General features: G+C 42.3%; 1 protein-coding gene across 1 annotated transcript in view; it reads right to left on the bottom strand.

Annotated features, from left to right (window-relative positions):
* Stat4 (signal transducer and activator of transcription 4) overlaps nucleotides 1–18,587 on the bottom strand; it is a 108,839-nt gene extending 90,252 nt beyond the window's left edge. The window contains 3 exon segments of the mRNA NM_001012226.1: nucleotides 13,619–13,763; nucleotides 15,275–15,403; nucleotides 18,116–18,587. Of these exon segments, the coding sequence (NP_001012226.1) occupies nucleotides 13,619–13,763; nucleotides 15,275–15,402 (273 nt within the window). The 5' untranslated portion in view covers nucleotide 15,403; nucleotides 18,116–18,587.
* Between the last annotated feature and the right edge of the window lie 2,174 nt (nucleotides 18,588–20,761).

The raw sequence follows: 20,761 nt of genomic DNA on the forward strand, positions 1-20,761 counted from the left end.
CTGCACTATACAATTTGCAACAGACTCATAAAGATTAACAGTTAAGATGACCATAAATGAGCCTTAGCAATTGAACTAATTTCTTCTATTCCACCACATTAAGGTGTTAGGTTTTAATATTTTGGTAGAATAATGGTATATGGGAAAATACTCCAATCTCTGTGGACATTCAAGCATAGACGTTTGGGATCATTTTCACATTTTTTTACGACTAGTAAGACAATGACCATTCTTGGACATCCATCCCTCCTTGACCTATATAAGATACACCCTCAGAAACGGAATCACTTAGTCATCAAACTTGGATATTGAAATTTATTTTATAAATTTTAAAGGTTTTCTTTTTTATGTCTTTGCCAAATGTGGCACACCTAACCACCCACATAAATCCCAGCACCTCTTGGGAAAGGAGAAGTAAAACCTAACGAGGCAGTGATGACAGCCTGGCGGCTGTATTTAAGACCCCTCTGTTTGGTTGAGGATATGATGTGGAGTTCCTGCCAACTGGATGCAGGTGTAAAGTATCTGGTGACTTAAAGATATAGCTTGGACTGACTTCTTTCGGGTCCCTTAGAAATAGCTGAGCCACATCAGGGAGGAGCTTAGATTTCCTAATCACCATGAGGGAATAAATTACCTGTTTATCTACAAGAATAATGAGTATGAGGTGGTGAATTGTGCAATAAACAAAATTTTGATGTTTGGTGGTAGTTAATGCTGTCCTTACTGATATATCAGCTAACATTATAACAGTGAGTATTAAAAGCTACAAGATAGGGGATGGAGAGATTGGATAGAAGTCAAGAGTGCACAGTGCTCTTGCAGAACACCCAAGCTCAGTTCGGCACCCATGCTAGACAGCTAACAAACTCCAGCTTCAGGAGATTAGACACCTCTAGCTTCACAAACACACACTCATATGTATATACCAACACACAGATGCACCACACACAGAATTAAAAATAATGTTTGAAATAGTTACAGTATCCTAAGTTATTTGTGATGGTTGGAGGGACAACACACTGTCCTAACACAATGAACAAAATCACACACATGAACAAAAAATAATAAGTACTATCGTGGTTTTGAATAAAAATGGCCCTCATAGACCCATAGGGAATGGCATTATTGGAAAGGATTAGGACATGTGGCCTTGTTAGAGTAGGTGTAGTCTTGGAGGAAGTGTATTAACAGAGATGGATGGACGTTGAGGTTTCACAAGCTCAAGCCAGGTCTGATGGCTCTCTTCCTTCTGCCTGCTGATCCAGATATAGACGTCGCAGCTCCTTCTCTAGCACTATGTCCGCCTGTATGCTGCCATACTTCTCACCCTGGCAATAATGGACTAAACCTTTGAACTATAAAGCAGCCCTAGCAAAATGTTTCCTTTTATGAGAGTTGCCTGGTGGGCAGAGCACCCTTGAGATCATGCACACCCGGGACAGGGTGTGGGTAGACATAGCATTCCTGAGACTGCCCCAGACACCCAGGGACCCTGGGTACCACTAGGATGAACAAGCAAACTAACCCAAATGCTTGAATTACCCTAGATGCCTAGAACAAACGAAACTCAAGACGGATGATCACAATGCGAATGCTTCACTCCTTCTTTAAAAGGGGAACAAGAATACCCTTGGCAGGGAATAGGGAGGCAAAGATTAGAACAGAGGCAGAAGGAACACCCATTCAGAGCCTGCCCCACATGTGGCCCATACATATACAGCCATCCAATTAGACAAGATGGATGAAGCAAAGGAGTGCAGGCAGACAGGAGCCGGATGTAGATCGCTCCTGAGAGACACAGCCAGAATACAGCAAATACAGAGGCGAATGCCAGCAGCAAACCACTGAACTGACAACGGGACCCCTGTTGAAGGAATCAGAGAAAGAACTGGAAGAGCTTGAAGGAGCTCGAGACACCATATGTACAACAATGCTAAGCAACCAGAGCTTCCAGGGACTAAACCACTACCTAAAGACTATACATGGACTGACCCTGGGCTCCAACCTCATAGGTAGCAATGAATAGCCTAGTATTGGCACATATGGAAGAGGAAGCCCTTGGTCCTGCCAAGACTGAACCCCCAGTGAACGTGATTGTTGGGGGGAGGGCGGTAATGGGGGGAGGATGGAGAGGGGAGCAAAAAAAAAGACGAACAAGCAAGTGGTAGAGAGATGGAAGAAAGATTAACAAAAGGAAGTATTTACAATAAAGAGAGGTGGAACTGGAGGCCCAGAGTAGTGAGGAACAGCCTGATATGAGTGGCCGGCAATGCCCCCTAAGGCCATGGTGAGGTCCTGGCCTGGGCTGCCATGTCTTGGTCCATGGCCCTGCAGCAATGGTGGTCTGTTACCACCAAAGGTCAGGCCGATGTTCCTGGGCTGGACTGATGTCTGGGGCCATGCTAGGGTCTGAGGTCTGTACAAAGTTGGGCCCAGCCCTTGGAGCATTGTGGGATAGCTGGGCCGGAAGACATGAGAGCAGGAGGGATGGCCCTGCCTCTAGTCAGCTATAACACTCAGGAGAGCAGCCCCCACTCCTTTCCCAGGAAGCAGAGTAGAGCTGGCTCTGTTTGCGGGGGTTGTGGGTGAGCGAGCCTCGAGGGTATGAGCATGGGAAAGCTGGCCCTGCCACTTATATGCCACACAGTGGCAAGGGAGAGGAGAGAGGTCATCCTCCACCCTTACCCCTCCCCACCTGCAGCAGGCAAGAGAGCTGGCCCAGAGGTTATGGGAGCAGAAAAGCTATCTCTACCTCTCACTGGCTGCAATACTTGGGAGAGCAGGCTCTGCACCTCACCTGGGTAGTACTGTAAAGCTCACTCTGGTTGGGGAAGAGGTTGGGTAAGCCAACTCCTAAGGCAGGAGCATGGGAGAGCTGGCCTGCTTTGTGGTCGTCTAGGCAATGGAGAGATGCCTTTTCCCATATTGCCCCTTGACACCTATAGCAGGTAGAACTGTTCCTGAGACCATGAAAGGGGGAAAAGCTGGCCCCACTCCTAACCACCTGCAACACTCAGAGAAGCAGGCTCTGCACCTCAAGTGGGCAGCACAATAGAGCCGGTCCTGCTGGTGTGGGTATAGATGACCATGTGGGCATGAGACCATGAGAGCTGGATCTAACCCCTTGCCAACTGTGGCATTGGGTGACTTAGCTGGAGCAGTGCTGGAGAGCTTGCCCTGGTGGTGTGGGTGCAGAACTGGTGGGCAGACCATCCAGCTTAGCTACCACCCAGGCCCAGATCCAGGGCTTTAAGTTTGCCCACCTCAACATGTGTCCTATGAACTGCAGGAGGATGTGAGAGGGCCCTCCTACAGCCCGTAGGCTCTGCGACACAGGGCAACAATGTTATCCCAGTGAGAAACCAGTATTGCTAGTGTAGCAGAAGCCAGAGGCTTCAAACCAAACCAATGATTCATTGCAATGAGCATTTATAAGTTTAAGAAGCATGGACAAGGGGCTGGGGATTTAGCTCAGTGGTAGAGCGCTTACCTAGGAAGCACAAGGCCCTGGGTTCGGTCCCCAGCTCCGAAAAAAAGAACCAAAAAAAAAAAAAAAAAAAAGAAGCATGGACAAAAGGGTATACTATGGGATACACTGTGACACACTACAGCTTCCACCAAGAGATTTTTTCTTTGTTGTGGGGCAGGTTGCAAGCCTGGAGGGCATGTACAAGGGGAGGGGTAGAAGAGTGGAACTGGGGTGCATGGTGTGAAATTCACAATGAATCAATAAAAACATTTACCATGGCCATGATGTTACTTCACAGCAGTAGAACTTTCACTAAGACAAGTGTGTAAAGCACCAATCATAGTAGTGAAAAATTAAGTTCCAACCAATAAGTAAATAAAAATGATACTAAGTCAGGCACAGTGGTACATGCCTCTATTCCCAACACAGGAGAGGCAGAGGGGGGAGTACTGACACAGTTCGATGCTAGCGGAGCCTGTACAATGAGACACTGTCTCAAAATAGGAACGGAGGAATTTTTTAAATGATATGAAAAGATATTGGTTAAGAGAGTGGCAAAATAATCACTCTTGACAAAGTTAACATTGCCAAGAAATACTCTGTAATGATCAGAGTGAGCTTTAGTTAAAGACAGGATTTCAGGTCATTTATATATGTATGTTTTCTGAATTTTCATAGACATATATCACCTGGGTAGTTAAAGGTTATTCAGGGGGCTAGAGCGATGGCACAGTGGTCAGAGCACGTACTGCTCTTACAGAGGACCTATGTTTGATTCCCAACACCTACACGCTTGCTTACAACCACCCAGAACTCCAATTGCAGAGGATCTGATGCCCTCTTCTGGCCTTTGTGGGCACAAGGTACACACACGCCAGGCACGCACCTGGTGCACAGACATTCAAGCAGGCAAACACTCATACACATGAAATAAAAACATACGCATTAAAAAATGGGGAACCCTAGATGAAAAGCCCTACAGCAGGTAGAGGGAACTTATCGAAACCACTTCCAGCAGAAAGACAGCATCAAGTGAGAGGTGGGGGTGCTATCCCACTGTCAAAGTTCTGACCCATAATTCCTCCTGTCTGAAAGAAATGCAGGGATGGAAATGGAGAAGAGCCTGAGGAAAAGAAGGTCCAGGGACAGCCCAAAGTGGGTTCCAGCTCAAGGGGAGGCCCCAAGACCTGTCACCATTAATGAGACTATGGGGTGTTCACAAAAAGGGACCTATCATGACTGCCCTCCAAAAGACCCAACAAGCAGCTGAAAGAGTCAGATGCAGATGTGTGCACCCAATCAATGAGCAGAAGCTGCTGACCCCTCTGGTTGAATTAGGGAAAAGCTGGAAGAAACTGAGAAGGAGGGTGGAGGACCAGCAGTCTCAATTAACCTGAACTCCCGAGATCTCTTAGACACTGGATCACCAATTAGGCAGCATACACCAGCTGAGATGAGGCCTCCAACACATGTACAGCAGAGGACTCCCGGGTCTGGGTTCAGTCAGAGAAGATGCACCTAACCCTCAAGAGACTAGAGGCCCCAGGAAGTTTAGAGGTCTGGTGGGGTGGGTGGGGTGGGAACATCCTGTGGAGACTGGGTGGAGGTGCGGGTAGGAGGTATGGGATATGGAACAGTCAGGGGGAGGGGGTGGATCAGGAAGGGAATAAAATCTGGAGTGTATAAATAAATAAATAAATAAATAAATAAATAAATAAATAAATAAATAAATACAGGTTATTCAAACTTCAGTTGGTATATATTAAACTGCGTTGTATAAAAAGATATAAAGGAACTCAAAAATGTCCCCCCACGGCTCTAGATTCTCATTCAGTATTCAGGATTTTCAATAACATCTGAGAATTGGCTACTTCTGATAGAAAAGACTTGAAACCAACAACACTTACATGCCTGTCAAAGTCTTTGTGTGAGATATTTTACCAAGTATGTGTTAACTCATCAGTAATGCTGGGATTAGGGTGTACGTTCGTCTAGATTCTCAGTAGGGCTCAAAAAGGTTACAACATCTACAGCCTAAGGTGACTGGATCCATAGGTGCATGAACTCATGGGGCTAGGTCTGCATACCTAAGACCTGCACAAGATCAAGCTGGCCAAAGTCCCAGTGTGCACGGGAGATTAGCTCACAAAGACCCACCCCAATCATAGGAGCAACTGACAATTGGTAAGCAGGGAGAGTGTTTTATTCAGACATGTGGCCCCTGAGGTTTCCCATGGTCCACTGGGTGACCCTACCACCTATTCATGTACACAATAGGACTGAGTGGGATCCTTGGGCTTTAAAAGAAGTTGTGGGGCTGGAGAGATGGCTCAGCGGTTAGGAGCACTGACTGCTCTTCCAGAGGTCCTGAGTTCAAATCCCAGCAACCACATGGTGGCTCACAACCATCTGTAATGAGATCTGATTCCCTCTCCTGGTGTGTCTGAAGACAGCTACAGTGTACTTATAAATAAATAAATCTTAAAAAAAACTTTAAAAAAAAAAAGAAGTTGTGGTTGGGGGGCTAGTGGTGAGAATAAGAGAGGGTTGAAGGAGAGGCTATGGGGGGGGGGTAGATTTGACCAAAAAAAACCCACTATATGCATGTTTTCAATTCTTAAATAATAAAAAGATTATAAAAATAAAGGCATTATAGATATGAGAAAGTAATAGCTTCCAAAATACTAGACATGTAATTATATGAAGAAAACTATAAAAGGCAATGCATTCTTGCCTTCACTAATAAGTCCTCCATGTACTATATGGAGAACATGGTTTAATTCATAGCAGAGGTGACAGAGGGAAACATTTCTGGTGGTCATGCTGAGCTGTGCACGGGGATCCGAGCACTCTATTATATGCATATCATACACTAGTACAGAGCTTTTTAAAGTGGCGCACTTGGCCCCCAGAGCATCGCATTAACATTTCTTTTGGTTGAGTGCACAGAGGTTCCATGAAAGCAAAGTGGAGAAGGGAAAGAGATAGACGTCTCATGCCCAGTTTCTAAGTGAGTCTCCATCTGTTGGTCGCTTTTTTTTCTGTTCTGGCACCTGAAGAACTTCAGACCCTATGATTCTTTATTACAAAGAGTCTGCGCTTCACTTAGCTCCTGGAGACTGGAAATTGGTTCCATTAGACTAGTAGTGCCTCTTCTGTGAAACTCTAGGGTGTTTGCCTGTGGCTCCCTCCCACTTCAGGACTTTTTTGTTTGGGATATTGTTTTTCTTTTTTTCTCTTAGCTTTCTTCCTGGGAAAGGTTTCCCCAACCTTTCCTGCTTCTGGCTACCACATCAAACTGTCTCTCTCACATCATTTGTTCTAAACGCTCCTTCCAAAACTAGTTCCCCCATCCTCAGAACCTGATGACATCAGGAGGCCAAAGTGCACAATCTGAACTGCTTTTGTGGACTCTGAACTGCATTTGAGATGACATGACATTTGATCTGCTAGTCAAAGGATATTTATTGCAGTAAGGCAACGGCCATGTTTTCAATGTCAGCTCCATTTCTCATTATTACATGAGCCACAGAGCCCCTTACACACTGGGCTGTGTGCTAAGAGCTGGAAATGGGAAGATCAATGTATGCTGGCAGCTGGGTCTTGTGCCATTAAGCATATAGACAATGTAGACACTGTAGTCCCAAGTCCTTTGTATGAGTTTCGGCATCTCAGGATGTATCTCACTCATCTTATCTCACCCCCTTCTCCAAACTAATTAAGATGTATTATTACATGTGAAATAACCCAAATTAAGTGACTAAATTGTCTTATTTTTAATTCGCTCACATTTTGCATCTACGTACTTATTCCTTTTACCAAATTATCTCACAATTCCAGTGAGCAGTCTACATCCCCACTGACTCGTCCCCATTTCCTTCTTGCTGACTTAGAATAATGTCCAAATAGGCTTCCCCCATCTATGCCTGCTTTGCTAAAATTAGGTTGTTGCCATGGAAATCCCTCTCATTACCTATATCTCCTGACAAGGAATGCGAGAACTAATGCAAGCAACCAGGCTAGTGACAATGTGCTCAGCTACAGAAAGCCAATGGGATGCAGAATTCCAACATACATCCTGACAGTAGAGAACAAGTTACAAAAGGCAGGTGGGTTGTTTTAGTTTCACCATGAATGCATAGTTTCCCTACCGTGTCTATTCACTCAGATATCCAGGTTAGATGGCAAGAAACAGGCAGTTTCATGGCACTAACAGCATATATAGGGGTCTCGTTCTTTAAATACCAACAGGAAAGCAACTTAAGGAAGCATTTGTTGTGGCTTACAGTTTGAGGATACGGTCCATCACAGTGGGGAAAGCATGACAGCAAGAGCATGAAGCCGCTGGTCACATCAGACGCACCATAGCGAAGCAGAGAAATCAGGGTGAGCACTCAGCTTTGATTTGCCCTCTGTGTTCAGTCTGTGATCCCAGACCAGGGATGGCTCTGACCACATTTTGAGAGAGTTCTCCTAATTAAATATTAACTCTGTAAACTCCATGAAAGATATTCCCTTAGGCGATTATAGATCCTAACAAGTTAATATTAGTCATTATAGCTACCTATGTAACTTATTTCTTTATTTTATGTGTATGAGTACTGTCTGCATATAGAGCTGCATGCCAGAAGAGGGCGTCAGATCCCATTACAGATGGTCATGAGCCACCATGTGGTTGCTAGAAATTGAACTCAGGACTGGAAGAGCAACCAGTGCTCTTAAATGCTGAGCCATCTCTCTATTCCCACCTATACCAATTTATAATTCACTATGACCTGTACTTGGAGGACCACATAGTGACTGGCAAGTACAGGATATTCAGGCAATCAGATGACTATGGAAAGAAATAACTGAAGAATATTCAAGACTCACAGGAGTTAAGGAGGTGGCACACTGTTTAGGCTATGGTCGGGTCATCAGGATCTGAGTTCAAATCCTCAGCACCGAAATAACAATGGGTATGGCTGTATGTGCCTGTGACTCCAACACTGGGGGTCACAGAGGTAAGCAGATCCCAGGAGCCAGTTAGTACAGGTGAAAAGGTAAGAGACCCCACATCAGAAGGAGGAGATAGAGAGCAAATAGAAGAGGACATCTACCATCTTACTCTTGCCTCTGTATTTGCATGTATGCACACACAACTATACACTACAACATACACACCACATAAAAGCAAAAAAAAATATCCAGGTTCTATACTATGCACAAAGTACCTATTCCAAAGAGAATCAAGCCCTAAACTCTGCCATGAATTGTTACATTCAGGATCTAGGAAAAGAAAAGATTGTTATGGTTCCAAGTATTAAATCATCAAGATTTGGCCATTTTTAGATGTATGCATTGAGTTTGTGTGTGTGTGTGTGTGTGTGTGTGTGTGTGTGTGTGTGTGTGTGTGTGTGTGTGTGTGTCCACAGAGGGGAAGGAAGAGGAGTGAACTGAGAAAGCAGTGGGTTAGAGGATAAGATCTGATGAGTTCAGAGGGCATGAGTATGCTAAGCAATATGTCTCGATTCATTTTGTTGTTTTCTTCCTGGCACTGCTTATGTCAACAGAACTAAGAGCACATTTTTATTTAAGCACACTCAGGTGCTCTCCAACACAGCACCATGGTGAGGCAGAATGTAGGCAAGTGTGCTAAAGGTTACACTTCTTCATGTCACCTCACCCACCGAGTTTCACCCTCCCACTGTAGACTATGGTCTACACTAACTATGGTCTGTGAAAAGTTCTCTGCAGGTGGTGGGATTACTAACCACAAAAGTAACACCAAAACTCACAACAGGGCTTTGTGATTGACAGGGGGAAAAAAAGATTCTATCACCACACCAGAAGCCAGTGCCTGCCAAACACCCTCACCCCAACCCCCGCCATCTCTCTCAGACCTGAGTACTCATAAAATTTCATCTAAACTAAAAACCAAAACACAGGAAGTTGAACTATTTAAGCTGCAAGATCATGACTTCCCCTTGTTGAATTGCTAGTATTTAAAATGTGGCCAGGTAAACGACCAGTATTCAAATAGTTGATGGCCAAATAAGCTTCTATGAAGCATTTTAATTCTGAAGGAGTTTAGGTAAAATTCTAAGTTTTATAAAGAAATTTGTAAGTTTTCACTTCTTATAGCTTTCTATTTAGCTTTCAACCTCGTTTCTTTTGGTTTTGTTTTTCATATATGTGTTCATATTGTTTGCTCTAGTGTCATGCATTTTATTTTATCCTGTGTTTGTTGTGACTCTTTTGTTTTATTATGCCTGGCAGCTCTTACTTGGAGTGTATGGAAATCATCTTGCCCATTGCCACTTAAAGTAGTTTTATAGCTTTTTCTTAAATATTATTCTATAATTCTCTTCTAATTTTGGGGTGTATTTATTTATGCTTTGTTTTACAGTATTTGTATGTAGCGGGGATATTTTTAAGTTTATCTAAGGAGAAATTTTCAAGGATAGAATTGTGGATTATTTACCTGCAGTGAAAGCATTACAAGTTGAAGTATGGGCTAGAGAAGTTGCTCAATGGTTGGAGGTGGTTCCGGCTCCTCTCGAGGACCCAAGCTTAATCCTCAGACCCTGCGTAGAAGCTCACAACTGTGTGTGACTTCAGTTCTAGGGGCTGACATTCACATGGCTTGGCACGCATGTGTATGCATGCAGGCAAAATACCCATACCCATAAAAAATTAGGTATACAAAAAGTATCTGTTAAAATGTGTGAATTTAAATGCACTTATGAGAAAGAAAAACACTGAAAAGGAAACACATGAATGAGCTAGGAAAAGGACACAAGGTAAGCTGGCATAAACCACCGATATTCAGTGTAGTTAAAGACCTACAAACTCCACAGTTCAGAAATTCTACCAGTAGATATGTATTATAGAGAATTTCTTACAATGTACCATGTTCTTACAAAGAACACATGAAGAGGTTCAGAGCAACAATATTCAAAGCAGAAAAGGAAAATGATAAATAACCCAGGTGTCCACCAACTATTGGATAGATTTTTATATATCCATACATAGAAATACAGTATAGCAATAAAAGTGAAAATATTGCAGTCAAGGTTGATGCTGATGAATCTTGAGAACTATGAAAATTGTTGAAATGTAAATATAGTGTATCACATTTATGTGACTTTCAGCAGTTCACAAACCTACTCTAAATTCTTTAAGGATGGAAATATACAAGTTTAAACTGCCACAAGATGGAAGAGATCAGTAAATACTCATTTTATATCATCCTCTGGGAGAGGAGACGAGAGATTGGAGGTACGGGGAAATATAGGAGTTTTCAGAGGAATTAAATGTCTACAAAGCTCTAGAGATCTCTCCATGGCATTTTGTATTAGGAAGAGCAGACAGATGCCAAATTGCATGGTATCATTTGAATATTCACACTGTACCTGTGCTCGCTTCGGCAGCACATATACTAAAATTGGAATGACACACTGTACCAATGAGCTTGGCACATTCAGCTTCATACCTTTTCCAGATAGTCTAGAAAAAATTGTAATGTAACCAACTCAGGAAACCATTACACATTAAAAGTCAGTTTATTATGCAGATTTGTTAAAGAACATTTTTTCTCTTTGAATTTTTGTCATAAGCAGTGCTGATGGCTCAGTGGGTATCATGTTGTCAGGTTTCTGTCAGGTTAAACTATTATTGTGCCCTGCATCTTTTTTGAAGGGTCGGTGACTACATAAGCCTAGTCATAAAGCAGCATCATAGTTACTCCTAACTATAACAAACATCTCCGATTCACCTAGCATTTCCTCAGCTTCTGTAGAGCAATGTCTCCAGAAAACAATCTGAGATTTTTATATCCAGCCACAGTGTCTCTTAAAGTGCCAGACTTGGGGCTGAAGAGATGGTTCAAAGAGTAAAGGCACTATAGCCAAGTTTGGCAATTTCACTATAATTCCTGAAACTTATGTGGTAGAAAGAGAGAATGAATCCACAAACATACACATATACACAATGAATAAATAAATATTTTTAAGAATTAAGCCGTCAGACATTCTTAGGCATAAAAGTTCTCAGATATTATATATAATGATTTAGTCCTCTTTGAAACAAAACTACTTGACAAAATCTAAGCAATTATGAAGAAATTAAAATGTAAAACTTTATGAATGAAGAACCAATAGTAAAAAGTTCTTGTTTGCACCAAATCCAATTAAATATAAAGTTAAAGAAATACAGATAACAGTGTGACAGCAAAATGAGAAAGTAACAAACACAAACAAAGTGAAGTGACAGGTTTTCTCACATTTAATATCTTAAGTCAACAGGTAATTTTGTCTGTCATTCAAGAGACAGTACACATAGTCCACCATTTTATGTTTTTCATAACTTCATTACCTTGAGTGATATTTCTTTAGAAAGAATCTTTCTAGAGGTGAGGGAGAATACTTATTTGATAAACAATTTTTAGTATTCCATCAATACAAATAAAAATTTTGTTTTCAGGAACACATATACCACTCTACCTTTACTCCAAGTAATTCTAGATTGATATTTCTTTATTATAATTAGCACCTGTCATGTGCCTACACACCATGTAGGCATTAGACTATAAGAGTAAAGGAACAGAGTCCTTCCCTTAATGGAGATTATATTTTTCAGACAAGAAATAATCAGATGTAGAAATTACAGGCTGGACTTGGCGTCACATGCCTGTAACCTCAGAACTTTGGAGGCACAGGCAGGAGGATCTCTGAGTTTGAGATCAATCTGGTGACAGTGTGAGCTGCACATAGAAGCCCTGTCTCAAGAAAAAAAAGGGAGGAGAGAAAATGAAGAGAAGGGAGATACAGTGGGTAGTTTGTGGTGTGTGTATGAGTGTGTGTGTGTGTGTGTGTGTGTGTGTGAGAGAGAGAGAGAGAGAGAGAGAGAGAAAGAGAGAGAGAGAGAGAAGTGGAGTCTCTCCTTCTGCATATGGCATATGGGAGTGAGAATTGTTACAGGTGGTAGTTGCAATTTACTCTATTGCACTATCTGCAGATATACATATATATCTATACACATACACACACACACATGCACACATATAGGTAAATGTTTAGATTGATGCTCATCAGATATAAGCATGGTTACGTGTAAGAACTAGGTTTTGAATTGTTTCTAGCTTTCTTTTATTTTTTGCATTGTTCCCATTTTTATTATGAACATACATCATTTTATCTGAGGGAGAAAGAGAGAAAGTGAAATAAGAAAAGACAAAGTCCCAGAATAGCAACATAGAAATCACGGTTTTGGGTAATGACTCAAATGAAGTGAAAACTGAGACCTCTGAAAAACCCATATGTATCCCCCAACAGTAGCTTTATTTAGAATGAATAAAAGAAATACATTGGAATATTATTTAGTGATTAACGATAAAGCTATCACACCATGAAAACAAAGAGTTTCAGTGCTTGGTGCTGAGTGGAAGACACCAGTTGCTTAAAAAGTCATAAACTGTCTGTTTCTAACTGTAAAACATCAGAAAGAAGACAAACTTCAGAGAGGCAATGGCCTCTACTTCCAAGTGCTCAGTGTGAAGAGCGGGAGGGGAAATAGCTGAAGCATAGGCAATTTCTCCACTGTGGGTGCCCTGTGTATAGTGCTGTGACGCTAGACGCCTGACACAATGCATTGCCTAAAATCTATAGGATTATACTTAGTTCATCTTCATCTTGCACTTTAAGTGAATAATAGTGTGTCAACGTTTTTTAATCAATTATAGCATACACCCATGATGTTTCTACTTAATGAATAAGAAGACAGAGACGTGGAAAGGTCTCAGAGGACAGACATGGACAGCTGGTCTTTTATATGTATTTCTATAATATTGAACTTGGTAATAATTGAGATATAAGCTAGATGAGTTACATACACATGCATGCACGTGCACACGCGCGCGCGCACACACACACACACACACACACACACACATACACCCACACCCCTTCTCACTTCCATAGACTCTTAGACTGAAAATTTTTTTGAATAAACATAGTAATAAAAACTGAGTAGAAAAAAATTAAATGAAGAAACAAAAATTTTACCTTTCAATCTGTTTCGAAAGTCATTTAAGGGCACATAATCAATTTTTCGCCCAAATTTAAGACTTGTACATCCATTTCTTTAAAAAGTAGAATGCATTCTTACCTGAAGAACTTTCCTAATTCTCTTTAGATTGTGAATCAATAGCAGGTTTTTCTCTTTGGAAACCCGACCTAACTGTTCATCCAATTGTATTAATAAGTTTTGAAGGAGAATTGTTGCCATAGTTTCATTGTTAGAAGCTACTTCCCTAAAATAAATAAAATGCCCAGGTGTTACTACTTAATAAGAAACAGTTAATACAACATTTACTTCTTTACCATATGCATTTTAAATGTCAGTTTTATTCCACAGTGATAAGCATTTAGATGTTATAATAAAAGTTAAATTAAATACATGAAAAGCTGTTCAACATCATTAGGGTTTTAGAAATTAAAACTACAATAAAATAGTATTTCATCCCCATTGGGATGGCTATTCTTTTAAAAAAAAATCAAAATAAAAATCAGAAACTAAACCTTGGCAAGAACAGTAAGAAACTGAGGCCTTTATGTATTTCTGATGAGTGACACGCCCGGTGAAAAGTGTAGCAGTGACTCATACTGCACGCAATTGTTAGCCAACAGCTCTGTAGTTGGCGGAAACATGGATTAGACCAGATATTGGCATCTGGTCCCTCATAGCAACTTTATTGGCAATGATCTAAAGGTAGAGGTAGAATAACTGAAATATGTCAGTAAGTAAATGATCCATACAATGTAATAATATTCAGCTTCAGATTTGAATAAAATGCTGGTATATGCTGTAACTAAGTCACAAAATAAAACATACATGATCCCTTCATATAAAAAACCTCCTTCACTCAATTCATTGAGAGAGAGAGAGAGAGAGAGAGAGAGAGAGATTGGAACTGAGTTTTGAGGGCCAGGGTTACTGTTTAATGGGCCAGAATTTCTGACTGAGAAGATCATGTTGTGCAGAGGGGTGGGATGATAACAGCAGAACATGCAAATCAGTCAGTTCCACTGAATTGTGCAGTTAAAAGTGATTAAAAACCCTGTGATCTATATCCTTACACAATAAGAAGGATGACTGAAGGAAAAGGGGGGATTTAATTATGTGGAATGAATAGAGCTTTGTAAAATGTTTATTAACTGGATGGTTTCACACTCATATAGAAGCTGTTTGGATTATTTCTCATGTCCAACAGCTTGGTATGGAGACACTGAGCACGCCTTTTGCCTCATTTTGCTCTAATTGTAAAAAGGTAGAGACAGCCAGCAACAGGGAAGGAGCTTGTTGAAAATAAATTGAGGGGTGGGGGGACATGGTGTGTTGAGTAAATATTTCCCACTGAAGGTGGAAAAGGATTCCTAAAAAGAATATTTACTTGCCTTGAGCCTATAATAAAGGAATTGTTTGTTTCTCTGGGACTTGCCTAAAACATTGGTTTGAATAAAAGTGCACCCCATAAGCTCATATATGTTTATTCACTGTGGAGTAGCAATATCTGAAAGGATTGGGAGGTGTGGCCTTGTCAGAGAAGGTGTCACCTTATTGAAGGAAGTGTGTCATTGGGGATGGGCTAGTCCTAAGCCAAGTCCAACTTCTGTGTGTGTGTGTGTGTGTGTGTGTGTGTGTGTGTGTTAGCCTAAAAAATGCATCTACTAGTTAAAAACAGACCATAGAGTACATGACTAGTACACAAAAAGGACACAAAGCATCTGTCCACTCTTTTCTAGGGAACATGTTTGAGCCTACCAGTCTTGAGTCTCAATCCACTGGGCCAGCAGATGCCGGATTTCCATAGGAAAGTTGTCATCATAGAACTGATCTACTTGCTCCAAAAACTTGATTTCTAATTGTTGGACTTGATTCCACTGAGACATGCTAGAAAAGAAGAGTAAAAGTAAGAGCTTTAAAATATTGCTCCCTGGGAGTCTTGCCTCAGGCCTCAATCAGTTGTTAGCTATTAATTGGAGGGGGAAAAAAATCAACTGTTATAGTTTCTCAAAGGAAGGAGAAAAATTCAACTTTTATTGTATGAAATGCATTTAAAACAGCTTCCAGTGATTCCTCTTGGTCTTTTCTTCAAAGTTATCCCTTGTGCAGGACAGCTTTCTTCCTCTGCCCCAACCACATCCTTCCTCGCCCTACCATGACCTTCTAGGCTACTGCTCCAGGAAGTCCCACCCTCCTCCCAAAACACCTACCCTACCCTACCCGGCTGTCCATATAGACTCTGGTTAGCACAGAACCGGTACTGTCAGCAAAACGCTTTCCTATTCCTCCCTCCTTGAGCAGACTGAAGATAAATAAGTACACACACACACACACACACACACACACACACACACACACACACACACGCTGACTGTACCTTCTGAGGCCTATTCATTCACACACACACCCCACCCCCGAGCTTCACGTTCATGAAAATGCTCAAACCTGTCTTGGATTTCATATTTGTTGGGACTCTACAGTCAGCTTTATGCACCTGACTAGATTTCAGTTCTGTGGCAGCTTCCTGAAGCACTGCACGCGTGCACTCCCACATTTGAGTCGGATCAGTGCAAAATATTTCTAAACCAACATACATTTTTATTTTTCTCTAGTGATCCATGGTTGGGTGAAGCTTTTATAGATACAAAGTCACCTTGTATCTGACAGTGATTGACAGTGATTGAGCCCTCAGGTTAACTAAAGTAGAATTAAACTATCCCATTTTTATAACAAACACACAGAGACCAGTGTGTCCCTCTAGTATAAAATATATTCTCCCACTCTGGCCAGCATAGATGCTGTAGGTGTACTTTCTAGCATAGAAAAATCTTATGGCTTAACTCCCCTGAAGTTACTAAGTTATTGTCTCTGCTCTTTTGGAATGCAGACTTCTTGGTTAGTAATACTAAGTCAAGGGAAAAACGTTCACCACAATGTTTCAATACGTCTTGGAGGTATGACATTTTCCTTTTCTTATAGAAGAAATTGAGTTTTCAGATTTCAGTGGGAACGTTTTAAAACACCTTTTCCTTGAGCTTCCACTAAATGTTATAAACTATACCAAATAAATAAATATAAATCAATCAATAAATAAAATAATAAGTTGTTTCACTTAGGAAAATGTAGCTAGGGAGAGAAGCTATCTTGAACTTGACTTTATGTCCAGGAGCCCTTCAGGCTCGCTCTTGCAGGTATGCTGTGAGTGCTCAGTAAATGTTTAAGGAAGCTTATTTGGGCCTCCTGGTGGGCCCCTGAATAGCCAGCCCCTCAGGCTTTACAAACAACCAAGCACCAAAGAGGGATTGTGACTCTTGCCCGCAATGTGGAGCTCTGACAAACTTCCCAGGTCTGGTGACAGAACGAGAGCATTCTCTTCTCCTACCAGCAGCAAAGATTGGCATCAGGGGGGCAGGAGCTGAAGACAGTGTGGCCACTTTCGCTGTTTCTATTGTTAAATCTTTTTCATTATTTGATGCGGGTCTATTTTGCTTATCTTACAGTTAAATCACTCAGATAAGTCACTCTCGAAAACCAAGGCTGAAGCAAGGTGCAGAAGGACCCTCTTCTCCCTTGGCAGGCCCTGAAGAGAAAAACTTTCAGACCTCACTGGGAGCTCAGGAAGTCCCACCCCTGGCTGAGGAGCTATTGACAATTGGTGGTTGGAGGGAGGGAGAGTGAGTTTTCTTCAGGGTCTGCATCCCTAAAGCTACCTATGCTCCAATCCTATGTCATCACCCAGGCACGTGCAGGCAGCACTAGGTGAACCCCGTGGCTTCGAAACAAACAAACCCGCACATAAAGTTTAGAGGGAATAAATACCCTAGGGAGAGAGGGGAAGATTCGGAGGGTAGCGGATGAGGGTAGATCTGATAAGTTTCTTTTAAAATTACTTTTCTAAAACCTTAAGAAATTAAGTTAAGTGGATTGGGGGGGTTGTTTTGTTTTGGTGTTGTCGTTGCTGTTGTTTGGTGTTCAGACCTCCAGTGGGGTGTCTCTCTTTTCACATTCTAGGGGCTCAGGACAAGAGCTTTCCATCTAAAACCTGGATACCTGCCTGCTCCCTCCAGGCATTGCGGTCCATCTACCGGGAGCCAGCAGTGCTGTTGACTCTTTGACCTCTTTGCAAAGGGACGACCTACCCTACGTACCATCACTCACACTTCTCAAAGCCACAATCACCAGCTACCCTAGCTGGGTGTTGTTTCTCTGAAACCCACATATGCCAATTTCGGACCAAACATCAAAGCTCTCCGCTGGCTAAAGAGAATTAGGGCGGTCTTCCAGCCCTTAGCTGACACACCTCCCGCAGCAGCACAGCCCCCAACCCATCCCTCAGCTTCAAGGTGATGCCTCGACTTCTCCCTCCTTCAGGGAAGATCCGGAGCCAGATCTCCATTTAAATCTTTGGAAGGCTGTTTTATTCTGAGTGCTTTGAGTGTAAGGAGTAGGACCCTTCTTTTTATAGGCAACCCTTCCTTCCCAGTCTATTAAAACGAAGCCACACATTACCAATTGTAGAAAGAAGCCCCAAGCTACCTGCCTGAGTGTTTCCTCCTGTGGAGAGGCCACACCCAGATGAGGGCTGTCTGGCTTGCTTACCTGGCTCTCTCTCCGTCCAGGCAGTGGCACTGCTCAAGTCCAAAGTCAGAATCGGCCTTCAGGGTCCACAGCTGCTGACGCCATGCCACTAGGGGATTTGCATTTCTCCACCCACTTGAGGCTTTCCTGTGCGTCAGTGTTTGAGTCCCTGGGACTTTAGTCAGTTCCTACCCACTCTATTCTAGAAACGCTTTACAAAGGCAGCTGGATCCCCCTTTGCAGAGCACCGCCCCCATCCCTAGTAACCACTCTTATAAATGCAGATGGCCCAAGAGTGCAGAGTAAAGCGTACACACTGAAGGACTAGAATCCCTGTTTTCCTCAGACACAACCCCACTTTTTCTGGAAAGAGAGACCAGGGAACCAGGATCAACACACCAACCTCCAGCAGGGTCTGCTCTCTTATGAGAGGACAGCCTTACTCAGGTTTGGGCCAACTCCTGTGAAGGTTCCCAGTGTCTGCCCTTTCCGGATAGCTTTCTCCTACTCTAAGTAGCCTTGTCCTGGTACCTGGAGTGTGTGTGCCTCCCTCTTTATGACATGGGCCTGTTCTAGAATCACAGAGCTGGGTGGAGCCTTGGCTCCTTTTGGTTCTAAATCTCACTTTCTGGAGACATTGAGGACAGGCAGGTGAGCAAAGTTACTTAGAGACATAGCCCTGGACAAAGCAGTCTTCACTCAGGGATCACCGGACTTTCAGTGGATTCCCTTAGATATTAATGCCTTGAGCAGGAAGAAAAAACTTCTACAAGAGTTTAACAAAATAAATCAGACTGGTGGAAAGCATCAGCAGTCTGGATACACATGTGTTTAGGGTGGTATACCTAGGCAAAGCCTGTATCATACTTACAATGACCAGCCATCACACAGGTGTGTCACCTAGACCTTCTCTTCCAGGTGACAACGATGTCATTCAGACCCCACCAAGAGTCAACCAGCATTGTGGTCAACTTTATCACTACGCATTCACAGCTCAGGAGGCCCTATCCTGACTGCTTGACCACAGGAAACCTTCTAAACGTGTCTGTTGCTAGGTTCCCACATGAAGGAAGTCCTACTTCGGGTGACCCATAAACTGCTGGAGAGCTCCAGCTTCTATAAGTCAGCTGCTTACATGCCTACATGGCCATAATCTACAAAGCATCCAAAGTTCAGATTAGTTCAGCCGAAACCTACCCAGGAAACTTTTCTCCCTCCCAGGAACTGGGGCTGTGACTCGATAAGTCTGGGCACTGTCATTACTCTCTCCTGACGTTTCCCTCACTGCATCTAAGGCGTTACTCACAGTGAAATCCTAGCCTTTGTGAAGATGGCAACAGGGCCCCAAACCCACAGTAGATTTTTTACTTTGAATTTCTTTTACTCTTCTTGACCAAACTGTCTTGGAGAAACAGAACACACTCCTTAGGTTTTCTGAGCCCCCTCATGTTTTTATTTTCATCTCTGCCTGTCTCTTCAGCCTCCCTGCCCCCTCTCTTTCAATATGTGTGTGGATATGGGTCTGCGAGCAGAGGATGTGTGAACGCTGGCATGCCAGAGATCGCAAGTGGAGATCAGAGAACAATGTCCAGTGTCAGCCCTTGCCCTCCTGTTGACACTGAGTTAGGCAGCCTGGGCTGTCGGAAAGCTTCCTGGGGATTCTCCTGTCTCCTATCTTACTATAACAGCCGACTTTCCATGAATCATCGAGATCCAAATTCAACTAAATCCATTTAAATGCTTTACCCACTGAACCATTTCCCTAGACCCAGCCACATTTAAAGTGGAAAAAAATGGGTGAAATTAGCATCAATAGCACAAATAACCTAATATCTACAAAATATTAATATTTCTAGATAATCAATGAAAAAATTTAAATTACTACCTAAGATACTTTGTATTCCTTCATATTGAACACCTAGATTCTCATGTATAAGTGGTGTTTACAGTTCTCAGTTGACACTGGGTTTCTTTCCGGTGTTTAAAGGTCCCTGGTGGCTAGTGTCTGCCATCCTGGACAGCAAAGGTGGAGGCCACTACTTGACACTTTTACTTCCTGCCTTAGAGTCTTAATTGCATTGGTTTTTGTGTCTTTATCACTATATTTAACTGTTGAGTGCCTGCTGTACAAAAACAGGGGTGTGCTGTCTTTCTCCTTAAGATACTTCTACTTCTCAAACAGATCCTGAGACACCTCAATGCTTTTTAAAAATTGTTGAGGACCTCCATGTTTGTGTATTACAATTTTGCAATTATTCGCTCTATTAAAATTCAAATCTGAGATAAGCTATTTGTGTTTCCAGTAATATGCCCATTATATGTTAAACTGAACATATTTTATGAATAACAAAAATATCTACTGGCATAAAAGTACTGTGAGAATGGCTTTGTTTTGAGACAGGGTTTGAAGGCCAGCCTCAAACTCTTTATATAATATGACCTCGAACTCCTGGTCCTCCAGCCTCCATCTCCAAAGGCTGGGATTACAGGCCTGCACCACCTCTCCAGACCTGAGTTACTTTAAGTCTCTTTAATATCTGTTGAGAGAATACAACTGGATCCTCATATCTGCTCCAGCTTTTCATATGTTGTAAAATACCATTTTGCTTGAGGTATTTGAAGAAAGTCCAGACTTACATCGCTACGCAGTGGAAATGGAAAGAGTTA

Source organism: Rattus norvegicus, chromosome 9 (assembly GCF_021556685.1).
Source record: "Rattus norvegicus strain SHRSP/BbbUtx chromosome 9, alternate assembly SHRSP_T2T, whole genome shotgun sequence".
Classification (NCBI taxonomy): Eukaryota; Metazoa; Chordata; class Mammalia; order Rodentia; family Muridae; genus Rattus; species Rattus norvegicus.